We start from the raw sequence: 13,627 nt of genomic DNA, 5'->3' as shown, positions 1-13,627 counted from the left end.
TATTTTATATAGGTGACATGTAGCCCTAATGTAAAGTTCTGCTTTTGCAGTCACTAATAAAACAATGATGACATTTTCTCCATCACATATTTGCCTCCTCATTTAGGCAATACAAGTGTCTCACGTTGCTTCTCGAAGGTATGAATGTTATCCCTTAACTGCCTCACAGGGAGCACTGTCTGGCTGTGAAGGAGCTCTACTGTTATAAGGAATGGCACTCGATGGAGGAGAGGAATCTCAGAGGAATGATTTCTCCAAGCCTCACTTTTCCAGACTGTGAAACTCTGCCCAGTCAGGAGTCTGCTCCATCGTCCTGCACCGCTGTAGCGTTTGTAGGTAAGAAACTTTTTGCTGAAGTACGGCAAAACATATTGAAAATTAGGACATCAGAGGAATTATACTGTCCATCAGACATTTAAACCATTGTCCAATGAGAAATGCAGACTGTAGCTTCCCACATGCATTAGATCAGTGTGAAGCAATACACTATGGTTATGATGAAAGCCAAGGACAAATGTTGATGGTTTTATTGCTCCACTCTGGCTCAGTTATTCTGTACCACTTTTGTCTAAATGTGTAATCTTGCAATTTTGAGCCCAAAATGTTACTGAACACAGCAGAATTTCATTCTCAAACTGATCACAGCACAGCATAATTGGTGACAAATGCCTAAATATCATCAATCACCATTACATTCTGTCATATGTGCTGAGTGTCTACAATTTCTTTTTCCTTTTTCCTACAGAGATGAAGAAAGACCAAATCACAAGTATGTGTGGTGTTCCTATTCAATACACTATAAAGGCAAAAGTTTGTAGACACCTGAACATTACACCCATTTGTGAACATCCCATTCCAGATTTAGTCGCCCTTTGCTGATAATATCCTCCACTCTTCCAGGAAGGATTTTCACCAGAGTTTAGAATGTGGATGTTGGAATTTATGGTATGGCATAAGAGCATTATTGAGATCAGGCACTGATGTTTGGAGGTTTGGTGTGCAGTTTGGTGTCCCAGTCGATCTCAGAAGTGTTCAGTGGGGTTGAGATCAGGGATTTCTGAAGTACACTCTAGTTCTTCTACACCAGTCTTGGCAAAATCATGCCTTCATGAAAGCTTGCATTGTGCACAGGTACTTTTTCATACTGCGGCAGGTTTGGGCCTCTTAGTTCCAGTGAAGGGAAATTGTAATGCTATAGCATGCAAAAACATTCTATACATTTGGGTGCCTTGTTGCACCATATATGAGTGCGATTGGTAAGATGTCTACATACTTTTGGCCATATAGTATTTGCACTTTCTCTTATTTAATAATTGATTCAGTAGAGTATTAAATGAATTAAATACATTTGCAGATTTACAGCGTGTTTGCTCTTTCTCAAACAGCAACGTGCTACAATGATAGAGGAAGGTTTTATCAAGGCAATCACAATGTCACAGCATCTGGTATTCCTTGCCAGCGATGGGACCAGCAGGTATTTATTTATTTGCTTTTACTTTAATTAAGTCTGTTGGGGAGCTGGGATGCAAGATAACCGTTATCATGACTGTCTGAGCGCATTCAGGGTCATTAGGGACAGGGTATAAGCAAAGCTATTCAACATGCAAACACACACACACACGCACACACACACCACTTGTCTTACTATCTTTGCCCAGAGCCTCCACTGACATTTTTTAAATTTATTAATACATACTCAGTATACATATACATACATACAACCAGCCATTACATTAAAACCACAGAGAGGTGAAGTGAATAGCACTGATCATCACTGATTATCTCATTACAATCACACCTGTCAAAGGGTTGGATATATTAGCCAGCAAATGACCAGTCAGTTCGTTTTTGGAAGCATGAAATACAATGGGTAAGTGTAAGGATCTGATGGGATCATAAAGAGTTCAAGGTTTTGATTTGGCCACCAAATTCCCGAGATCTCAAGATTGCATCTGTGTGTTGTGCTGGACAAATAAATAATGTTTAATCTAACCTTTTAATAAATGCTGTTAAAAAAAAATCAGATATTCCTACTCTTGCTGGCAGAGTTGGTCTCCAACAAGATATAAAACATGACATGAGGCTAGTATACTAGCAGCTACTAGTGATCAAGATATAGGCTAATGCTATCCACGGTCCAAAAGCAGTACAGTAAATGATAACTGAACTTATCAGTCTGAACACTTTCTGATTTTGTTGGACAGAAGTAGGTTCACACACACAGAATCACATTTTTGGAACCGCACCATAACTAATAGCATAGCGTAATCTGGATAGAGGGAAAGCAGGAAAATACAGCAGCTGTGCTTTCTTGCAATGAGAGCATAGTATGTTTAATGTCTAACCATTTTACTGCTTTAAAATGGTTGGACTAGGTTGACTTTAATATTCATCCCATGAGGAAATGGAAATCTTTCTGCTAAATGAATTACAAACGAAACGATAAATACATTTGTTTCAGCATATCTTCAGAAGCACGAGTTCAGATTGAGGCTTTACCCTGAGCTATACCGCCCAGTTGTCTTTAAAAGTCATAGCGTTTCAGTTATATGTGCTAGAGAACTCATTTAACTTGATATTCACCTTGACCTTTTGATATTTTTGCAGAGGAGGTGAAGAACCACAAGAACCACAATTCAAAGCACGAAAGCATAATGGCTATGAAATGAACTATATTACATCTATGAAATGAAGTGTAGTGAAACTGATATTAAGGCTGATGAAGTGAGCAGGTGGCAGACATTTAATTACCCTCTCACTATTCTCTGGTTAGCTTATCACAAGTGTCCAGTTTCTTGGAAACACCACTTCATCTAAAGCTAATTTAAACCAAATATGCTATAACAAAAGTGACCGTTAACTGTAAACAACACAACAAACATAATTTCACTTGAACATCTCGAACACACATGACTCTTACTCTTCCTGTTAGGATCCTCATCCTCACAGGCTGTCTGTGAACGTCATCCCAGAGCTGAAGAATGCTGAGAACTTCTGCCGCAATCCTGGGGGGGAGAGCGACCGGCCATGGTGCTACTCCACTAACCCTAGTATACGCTGGGAGTACTGCCTGGTGCCCAAATGTGAAGAAGGTACCACAATGTTCTTAGGATTTATCACTATTACGCATACATTTATACAAAGATATATATCCTCATTCCCTTATTTAGTTCTCCTGTTCAGTGTTAAATTTTTAGGAGGCTGTTTTCTGAGACATTAAGTAAAGCTGGTGTCCAGTGTCATCTGCCGTGCCTCTGATTGTCCAAAAAATGTTTCCAAATCCAACATATTCATAATAAAGGGCTAGTTAATTCAACTGTTGTTGTTGCTGCTATATATCTATCTCTGAACATTTAAAAAGCCTTTTTATTTAAACCTTATGAATGGTATAAATGGTGGAAAACCTTTTGTCCACTGTCTGTGATAGTAGAAAAATATTTGTTGAAACTTTTAAAAACTATTTTAAAAAACTTAGCTTAGCTTAAACGTAGCTTAGAGACAATGCACCACCAGGGGGCACCATAAAATAGAGGATTACGAATTAATCAATCAATCAATCAATAGCATGCAAAATAATGACCTATTTACATGACATGACAAATTTTAAAATGTCTATTCATTTATTCTCTAGTCCTATTGGTGGATAAAATATGTTTTTATATATATTTCTCAGTAGTTACCAATGTGAGAATGCTGCCTGCTCCAAAAGTGAGCACCTCAAACCCCATGCCTGCTGTGTCCACTGGCTACTACATGAGTGTTATCATATTCATCATGGCTGGATTTGCAGGCGTAGCCTTCTTCACTATCATTCTGCTCATGTGTCTCAAGAGGAGAAAAAGGTGGAAGCGTCGAAAAAGGTGTGCGGACGTTTTATATTATTTATGGAAATTTTTAGGTTCAGCTACACTGATGTCCCATAGCATTAAACATGTTGAGGTAATAGTGCTTCTGAGACTAAGACAAGAACATGCATGTATTTGGAACAAGGCAGAAATTCTAAGATCATTACTGTTTTTGTTTACAGTTTTAACCCCCTTGATTTTTATCTTAAGAGCTGCCTTCAGCACAGGATGTCCTTTGTTTCTTTGGAGGAAAGGGAGGGAAACATGTATTGACTTAAATATAATCTTGAAAAACAGCAACAAGAAGAACAGTAGTAATTAAAATCATAATAATCATCTTTAATGGGGTTGCATTTATTATTTATTTGGGACTTTCTTATATCTTAGGTCTCATTACAATTTTGGAAAAAGAAAAGCGAAGGCACAAAATAGTGATCAGGCAAACAAACACTGAAACACTGTCTCCTCATGAGAATTCTCTGTTCAGGATTTTTCTTGACCTCTCATTGTGTGATCTGTTGTGCATTCTCAGCAGGGCCATGGAGGCGCCGACTCTCACCGCGCTTCCCTCTGAGCTGCTGTTAGACAGACTTCACCCGAACCCCATGTACCAGCGCCTTCCTCTGCTGCTCAACTCCAAGCTTCTGGCACTCGAGTACCCGCGTAACAACATCGAATATGTGCGTGACATCGGAGAAGGGGCCTTCGGACGAGTGTTTCAAGCAAGGTGAGAAGCAAAGCTATGCCAAGTGCTATGTCTAGTGGTACAGCCATTAGGATCTGCTGACCCAGATTAGAAGAAGGTTTATGCATATAACCGAATATCTCTAAATAACTGACCAGTTCAACTTGTAGCACTTGTGTGGGAAATATTAAAATAAATCATTTTGGAATTCCAAAATGATTTTCTTTACAAAGCTCTGCCTTGTACAAATCTAGCATGATAAATAACCTTTCATGTCAAAAGTCGTCCTGTGTGGACATGACACATATACACACAAGCAGTACATCAACTGCTGTTTGCATAATCCACTGCCATGTAATCTGCCTGCAATAGGAAGGCATGCGGTGGGTTCGTGTAGACTCCTGGGAACAGCAGTGTGGGGTGTCAAACTCATACAGCTCACTCCTGAAATAGATACAGAGATGAGGCTATCATCAGGCATCATATGGGCACTGATGTGAAACTTCCCTGCAGACTTTATCGTGCCAGTAGGCACTGCTTAGAGCACTATTTATAGAGGCTCTGCTGGTATTTACCTTCTCCAGGAACATTCGGGAGACTGGAGCACAGGAAGTGCACTTTTAATGGCATGCTAAGTCCGCGCCTGAATGGCTGCCATTATGACCCAGCAGCAGAGAAAAAGGGCTTCTGTGTTTCTCTCTTACTCTGATTACTCTGACCGAACGTGTGTTCTTCTCTTTCATGGCCACGTGTAATTGGTTCAAGTAGAGCACACTGTCAAACTATGAGACAAAAAGTGCCTGCTGTTTATCATGAAGCTGAAGCTGTGTTTAACATTACAGTCCAGATTGTGTATGCTAACCCTCAGTGAAGGTCAGCGTGTAGTCTAAGCTAAATGTTTCGCATTGAAAAGCGTGCTGTAGCTCAGGCACTTGGGCTACATAGTGATTCAGCTTTGCTGTGAGAAGGACTCTTGATGGTGGTAAGGGGGTTATAGGTTACACATCTATTTGCATGACTTCTCATTTCTGTGCTTCATTGTTCGGCAAAACATCAGCTACACTATCCTGTACTAGCTTTACTCTTCTGCTGCCAAAATTACAGCTGATTTAGCAACTATTTTCCTTGGCTGGTTGAGCCAACCAGGCCTACCAGGTCATCTGCATGCACATAGGCAGCAAATTATATCTAATTAACAAATGACCGGTGCTAACAAAGTCCTGTTTCGGACCTTTCTTTATGCAAGCAACTGGCAGATCTGGGTATTTGGCATAATTTTAATTCATTGCATCATTTTGGAAACCAAAGCATCATTTGGATAAACACTTAATGATCTTTTTTTTAAGTTATTCCTTTAATTTGTGTTTTAATGATGGTAGTGGAGTGCCGAGGTCTTACACATCAGCCCATAATCTGTCAAGTAGCACTACATTTATAGGAAATCTAGCTCTTAGTTTTACAATACTTTCTAGCAAATGGGTTGCCAATAAAATACTGTACAATTATGTAACAAACAATAAGAAACATATTCACATTAAAGTATTGTAATAACGTGTACATTGTTAAAACAACACACAATCCTGGACATTTGCTTTTTTGGCTGATGCTTTAAAAATGCAACTGATGTAGGATACACGTGATCTAAAGATCTTGCTTAAGGACCCAAACATAGCAGTTTGGCCGTTTTAGGATTTGAAAACATGACTTTCTTATCTGTAAAACACTGTCTGCAATGGTGCACGCCATATACAGAAATGGGTGTCATGAGGATTCACAAGCAAAAATGTTTTTGGAACTTTTTGGGAAATTTGAACTATTCATGTGTGGTGATTGTCCTGTAGGGCTCCAGGGCTGTTGCCACATGAAGCCTTCACCATGGTGGCTGTAAAGATGCTAAAGGAGGAGGCCTCAGCTGACATGCAGAACGACTTCCAGAGAGAGGCAGCTCTCATGGCCGAGTTTGATCACCCCAACATTGTCCGGCTGCTGGGTACGTGTGCTAACTCTGTACAACACATATGAATGTTATTCTAGCAAGACTGATAAATCATGCTTGATTCATCCTACTTGCCATGATTTATTTGCTAAAGTACATTTTAAGTATCATTTTTGGATGTGGATTTTGGCTTAAGCATGCACTTGCCTAAGCGATATTTGTTTAAAATGACCTTGTGTTGTTATCATGTCCTTCCCTCAAGGAAATGACAATAGAAAAACAGACTGTTCATTTTAGTGCTGGCTTCAACCCCTGCTGCTGAGAAAGTTCTCCAAAATGTGTTGGAACAATGTTCCATGGATCATAGCAATAGCATGAGAGTCACAAGGATACTTTTGTTACAGGATTCAACTTCAGAACTGTATTTAATTATTTTTTTCCCCTCTAGGTGTGTGTGCTGTAGGGAAGCCCATGTGTCTAATGTTTGAGTACATGGCACACGGAGATCTAAATGAGTACCTGCGGCGACGTTCTCCAGTCCAGCAGCGCACTCTGAGCCAGGGAAGTCTGACGTGGCCCAGTTCCCAGTCCTCTGAGCCTGATCCGTGTCCACTCAGCTGCCTGGATCAGCTTTCAATATCCAAGCAGGTGGCAGCAGGCATGGCGTACCTGTCTGAGCGCAAATTTGTGCACCGGGACTTAGCCACAAGGAACTGCCTTGTAGGCGAGAACCTGGTGGTGAAGATTGCAGACTTTGGCCTGTCACGGAACATCTACGCAGCTGACTACTACAAGGCAAGTGAGAATGACGCCATTCCTATCCGCTGGATGCCACCCGAGTCGATCTTCTATAACCGCTACACCACTGAGTCAGATGTCTGGGCTTATGGAGTTGTGCTCTGGGAGATCTTTTCACATGGTATGCAGCCCTACTATGGAATGGCCCATGAGGAGGTGATATACTATGTCAGGGATGGCCATGTGCTGCTATGCCCAGAACAGTGTCCACTGGAGCTCTATAACTTGATGCGTTTGTGCTGGAGCACCAACCCGAGCGACCGGCCCAGCTTTGCGAGCATTCACCGCATCCTGGAGAGGATGCACAACCAGATGTTTCACTCTAGCATGAACTGAGGCAATATGCGGATCTACAGCGAAGAAAGCACAGAAACAATCATTGAGGAACATGGTATCCTCAGATTTATCTCATCTGAGGTTTTGTGTCATCTGAGGGACGTAAACCCTGCCCAACAGACAGCCGTGTGGATAAACAGACCAGATAAAATCATTCAGAAGTTGTATACCAAGTAGGGTCCAAATACTTGAGTCCACTACCAATAACTGTTAATACTATGTTATCAAACATTTCCTGTAATTCTACATGGTGTCAAAGTAGGTAGTGTCGCCACCTCACAGGTCCAGGATCCTCTAAATCAGGGTGTCTAATATAATCCAGAAAGGATCTATGAAGGTGCAGGTTTTCATTCCAACCAAGCAGAAGCTACACCTGAGTCTACTGAAAGCCGAGATGACCTGATCACTGGCTTCTGCATGACTGCTATGAAAACCTGCACCCACACCAGCCCATTACATTGGCCCCCTATCCTAAATGATCCTGAGATGTTTGGAGATCCACATGTCAGTGTATTCTCCAGTTTACTCAAACCTCTAAAGAACCAGTAGTTGGATTAGCAATCCTTGGTATGAATACTTGAGTGAATGTGTATGTCCATGGTGTATATTCCTGCCTCATGCCCAGTGTTACCTGGGATAGGCTTTAATTTTGTCTGAGAAATAGAACGTACATAATATTATCAAAAAAGTGTAACACAGGTGACAAAAATCATTCTTAAAGATTGACTGGATGCTAACAATTAACATCATAATATTAACATGATAGTACTATATATAGAGAAAAAATATATAAAATAAATATAAATGCTACAGATTTGATTAGATGTTTGGTTTGGTTTAACTCACCCAATTTATAAAGGTACGATTCATTTAAAATCCTTCCTCTCTTTATGAAATGGCTTATAGGGGAAGGGTAGATTCATTGTGGCTGTTAATTATTTTTCCAGAATAGATTAATTGTGTGCGTAGCCTTAACCCTATGTGCTTCCAGGGTGCCATATCATGACTGACCCTCTGCTAATGTACAGCTTAAAGCTTTTTTTCTAACGACATTTGGTCAAATTTTGCAAGCCAGGCTCAAATCAAGTGTTTAGGTGTAGCTGTATCCTCGTTTGAGCTCTGAAAGAAACGCATGTTGCAAAATAGAAGCTTCAATAGAATTGAAATCTTGATCTTTTGCTGTACCTAAGCTTATATTTGAGGTTTGATGTGTTAAGTATATCTAACTACAGTGCTGTGTGAAGAAATGCTGTACAGCAGCCTTCAAAGCAACGATGCCTTGAACATTAAATGAAATACAAAACAGACAAATTAAATTAATATTTGCTCCGACAATTATATTTGCTTTAAATAAAATAGTAGTCTCATGTACACTTTGCACAGCTTTAAAAAAAGATATTGGCTGGGAATTTGTTTCTTTTGCATGCAAAAACCCAGAAGCCTTCATTTTAACATTGAATTAAACTGGAAAAGTCATTTTAGGAAATCTAAAATTGTTTTTTTTTTTACTGACTCAATACTACACGTCATAAAATAAACATCATTATAATCTAATTTGTAGTAAAAAAAAATATATATAAATAAAGTGCTGTAGTACTTTTTGCTGCATATGTAAATTAAAAAATCGCTTTTAAATAATAACATAAAGCAGTTAGTGGTAGTGGACTCAGGATTTTGGACTCCACTATAGGTCATTGTGATACACTTGGAATTTGTACAGGAAGTGGTGCAATACCAGCGTCTGGACATTGTACTTGTCAACGAGTCAAGCAACTAGTCATAGCCGAAACGTGTCTGAAGAGTGAATGATCTTTTCATTGAACTGTTGGCTTTCTAAAATGAACTCTAAGGAAACTTTTTTTTTTACCTTTTTGATATTGTTCTTGTTTTTTTTGTGTGCATTCTGCCATTACTGAGTTTTTTTGCAAACAGTATTTATTGATTCTATGTATAAAGTAAAGGTATGAAAGGTTAAGCGGAGCACACAGGATGTTGTTGATGACGTTGCAGTATTGCTTGAATAGAGTAGGATATTCCAAATTGGCACATTATCACTTTACTAATGTTTGTGTTTGATCCAACTAACAGACTTTGATTTGCAGGGTTTATTAGCTACTCCTGATCCAGTGAGTTGTTGCACCACCTATGGTTTTTACAGAACGATGTAGATTCACTTGAACACTGGGTGCTTTGTGTAGAAATTGATACCATGTGGAAAGCATTGTGTTCAGTGCAGATTGGACGGCTGTCTAGTCAGACGGTTGTACATGCTTCCCATTTCATCCCAAAGACTCTCGACTGGCCATTAATACAATACAAATGATCATCTTCCTGGAACTGTTCAGTTCTAGTTTGTGCCTTCTGGCCTTCTGAAAGCACCCATCCAAGTGTTCAATGGACTAGATCAGCGTTGATGTTTAGCTCCACTGTGCATTGCAGACATTGTTCAATGAGTATCAGGGGCCCATATACTGTATGTGCCAGGAAAACATTCCCCACTCCATCATGCTGCCACCACTTGCCTGTTCTGTTATTACCATGTCAGATGGCTCCAGTGACTTATCACTCCATCAGGAGTGATCATCTTCCAGAAGAAACTTGGATTCATCCAACCAGGCAAGTTTTCCCCCACTCCTCAACAGGTTTGATGCTTCCGTTCTCATTATAGACGTACACCCTTGTCCTGCCCCTGACAACACTGACTCCCACCATGTTTTTTTGGCTGCTGTAGTCCATTTCAGACCAGAGAGTCCGCCTTGTAGGAGGGAATTCTGTACACTACAGCGGTGTCGAAACTGGATGGGGTTTGCCAGATTGTGGCTCTATTTGAACAACATTCTCCTTTTACTCCTCTACTCTGATCCAAAAGAGATTTTCATCTACATTTTATTCTTTTCTCACCCCATTGCGCATGAAAACCCTAAGCCAACTATTGCAACAATCACATCATTTATACCACACACCGCAGTCACGTGACGTATAACCTGGAATGGTATAGAATGTACAAATTGTGTGAAGTACGGTCATCCTGTTATTCTTTGAATAATCAATTTACATGTTCAAGCTGTATAAACTCACCATTTTTTGGTATAAAAGAAAAGCTGAATTAAAATCAGTGAAATGCAAACGATGTGCATAATGTATTTATATACAGTTTAGATTCACCGGGCTTATTTCTTATCATAAAATTATATTTGGTAACATTTTATGTAGCAGCTAGTTAATAAGTACCTCACCGTAAAAAAACAATGTATGCGTAATAACCCCATATAACTTACACTCATATAAATATATGATACTATGATACTTTTTCTTGACATTGGCGACAATGTTACCTTTACCTTTAATATGTATGTTTCACCTGGAAATCTAGATATAGTGCACATTTTAAATAATAAATAGATTAGGTGCAGATTTAAAGGTAAAATATGTAGTAAATGTACAAAGAAACCTACCCCAAAGACAAGGAAAGATATGGGTAGTACTTCAACTCAGGTACTGTATTAAGGGAATGCAGATGTGAACTAAAAATTTTGCAGATTTGTAGTTTTTTAGGCTACAGTTTGTTTTATATGTAATCCATGTTATATAAGATAAAATGAACTAAATCTATACCAGAACTGCTGCTTCTCTGAGTGACAGGTAGGGGGCAGCACTGCATCAGCACATTCGTTGAGCTTGTTTTTCTAACACCCACTGAGTGATAAAATAGCCTCCTCTTTTGCTTTTGTAATATGAATTTCATAGCTCATGTGGTTGTGTGTGTATGTGTGATAACTAGTATGGTTATGTAATTTTTATACGGCTAAAATGTTAAGTCAGGTCGACAAAAGCAGCTTGAAAGAAACGCCAGAATAGTCGGTCTGTAGCTCAAGCGGCTTCAGAAAAAAGCACACGAAGCTTCCAAAGTGCGCCAACATTTCCCGCCAAGAACTTTTGGTTCTGACAGAAAGTGAGGGGGTGAAAGCAGGACTTTATGGACCTTGTTCAAACCTTCAACTTTCACTGACCCACATGACGTTAGGTTTAAAAAAGGTTATAACCTGCATGTTCAGAAAGAATTTCAAATCTAGCAGAGGAAATGGGAGTTTTTCTCTACAGCAGTGTAGGGAGGCAGCCATGACCTAAAAGCTTCCTACAGTAAATTTATCTAATACTAATATGAATCACTTTCGTTTGCTTTGTGCAGTCAGCTGTTGAAAACAGAGTGAGGTAGACTGTTTTTAACCCTCCTCAAGTTTGTTGTCTTCATTCATATAAACCGAGACTGAGTCACATATAAACATGCTGACTAGATATAAATAAGGACCTAACTACAATCTTTCTTAACGATAACCATTTGCTCAGTGTTTAGTATAGTAATCCGTCTGTTATCTGTAATTGACAACAAAACCACCGATCAGAAGTGTGGCATCTTCATAGTCATAGTTACTGTTTCTTTATCATTTCCATTTGAATATTAGTCCTTGTTTAAATGATGGAAAAAAACACAGCTGGTTGTTGAACTCTGAGCTGTTATTAGATTCTGGACACCTTCATCTCAGATAAATGACCTCGGCCGCAGTTTCCCCCCTTCTTTTTTTTTGTTGCAGCATTCAGATATGATTATAATTATTCATTGCAGACCTTGGATATAAGATCTTTAACACAGAAATACATACTTAACCATGTTTAGTGCAAAAGATTTGTTCTTTATTTATTCAATTCTGAGTTTATTTTTTGGACCTCTTCAACTCTTTTTTTCATTGACAAGTTAGTCTATTGTGACTCCTACAATAGCGCCAATGGGAATTTATGCTAACTCAGTTCGTCTGTCCGGCTCTCTCACCTTATCGTCTGTAAAGAGCTTCATAAACTTTCATATTAATACCTCAGTCAATGGTATCGTACTTAAAATCTCGTATATCTCTTAATAGCTGTTTCAACCACAACTCATAATTATGTGGCCATTTGAGGTGCTTGGGTCCATTACACAGATTGTGCACCAAGCAGAAAGACTTCCTTTCAAAGCCAAAGTTAAGCCTTGTAATAGAAAGTGCCTGGAAATGACAGGAAGTATGGCTATCTCTTATAAACCGTCAAAGAATTCCATGTTCTGTATCAAATATTACTCAAGAGCAATACAAACACGCAGGAATGCCGGATCCAGCTGCTCCGATTTAGGGACTTGATATTTTCCACCAGCCAGTTGTCCTCAGAAGCTCAGTGGCTCTATATTTCACATACCATGAATTTTCACGATAGACTCTGAAATGTTTGGTATGTTTCCTATAGCAAAAGCCAGGGACAAAACCAGAGGGTTTCCCCGTCTTTTTCTGTGGAAAGTGGTTGTGCTCAAAATGGTGTAATATCCCTTTCACTCAGCACTCGCTGTCTGCTCTGCTCTGGATACAGGAACTTCCTGTCAGTCTGCAGGAAAACTGGAAAACTAAACTATGTTTTACTGCCATGGGCAGTCTCCTGAGGGTCATGTGGCCTAAATGTGTCACCTACAGGCTATGGATGGAACTGGTATTTAACAGCAGTAGGATTTTGATATCTGATATTAATATTTGTTTTAGTTCTGTGGACACTATAAATGTTTACATTTATACATTCGTTCTTCTTATTCCAGGAAAAATCTGCGAATGTACAGCAATGAATTAATTAAAAGTATGTGATGTGAACTGTCTAAATTTGGACTAAAACAAGCAAGTGTCATGTTTATGATTATGATTAAAAAAAAAAAAAAAAACCCAGTATATATGCTTGGCTACTCCTTTTGAATGTATCTGTGCTAAACTGTGCCTTTTTTTAATCACTTACTCTTACCATAAAAGGTGTTTTTATTAAGGTATTAGATTTCAGACTTTCATCCATTTCCTTTCTCAGCTAAAAAAAAGTTTCATTCTTGGCTGAAATGGGACATTTTTTTGGCTTGAACATTTTTGGTGGCATCAGTAACAAATATGGTTAATGAATTTTAGGTAAGTAAAAGATACTAGAGTTTATTTCACGTTAAATAACAGCTTACAGTTACTTTGAAAG

General features: G+C 39.0%; 1 protein-coding gene across 2 annotated transcripts in view; it reads left to right on the top strand.

The window, feature by feature from the left end:
- The window catches only part of musk (muscle, skeletal, receptor tyrosine kinase), a 28,628-nt gene extending 15,990 nt beyond the window's left edge, over nucleotides 1–12,638 (top strand). The window contains exons 10-17 of one of the 2 annotated variants that reach the window (XM_058412331.1): nucleotides 170–336; nucleotides 746–769; nucleotides 1,386–1,474; nucleotides 2,933–3,092; nucleotides 3,677–3,860; nucleotides 4,378–4,572; nucleotides 6,372–6,520; nucleotides 6,915–12,638. In XM_058412331.1, the coding sequence (XP_058268314.1) occupies nucleotides 170–336; nucleotides 746–769; nucleotides 1,386–1,474; nucleotides 2,933–3,092; nucleotides 3,677–3,860; nucleotides 4,378–4,572; nucleotides 6,372–6,520; nucleotides 6,915–7,600 (1,654 nt within the window). In that variant the 3' untranslated portion in view covers nucleotides 7,601–12,638. Of the gene's footprint in view, nucleotides 1–169; nucleotides 337–745; nucleotides 770–1,385; nucleotides 1,475–2,932; nucleotides 3,093–3,673; nucleotides 3,861–4,377; nucleotides 4,573–6,371; nucleotides 6,521–6,914 lie in introns of both variants that reach the window. The other variant, XM_058412330.1, reaches the window with a different exon arrangement.
- Nucleotides 12,639–13,627: the final 989 nt, after the last annotated feature.

Source organism: Hemibagrus wyckioides, linkage group LG16 (assembly GCF_019097595.1).
Source record: "Hemibagrus wyckioides isolate EC202008001 linkage group LG16, SWU_Hwy_1.0, whole genome shotgun sequence".
Taxonomy (NCBI): domain Eukaryota; kingdom Metazoa; phylum Chordata; class Actinopteri; order Siluriformes; family Bagridae; genus Hemibagrus; species Hemibagrus wyckioides.
Note: the sequence above shows the minus strand (reverse complement) of the source record. Positions and strands in the feature narration are given on the sequence as shown.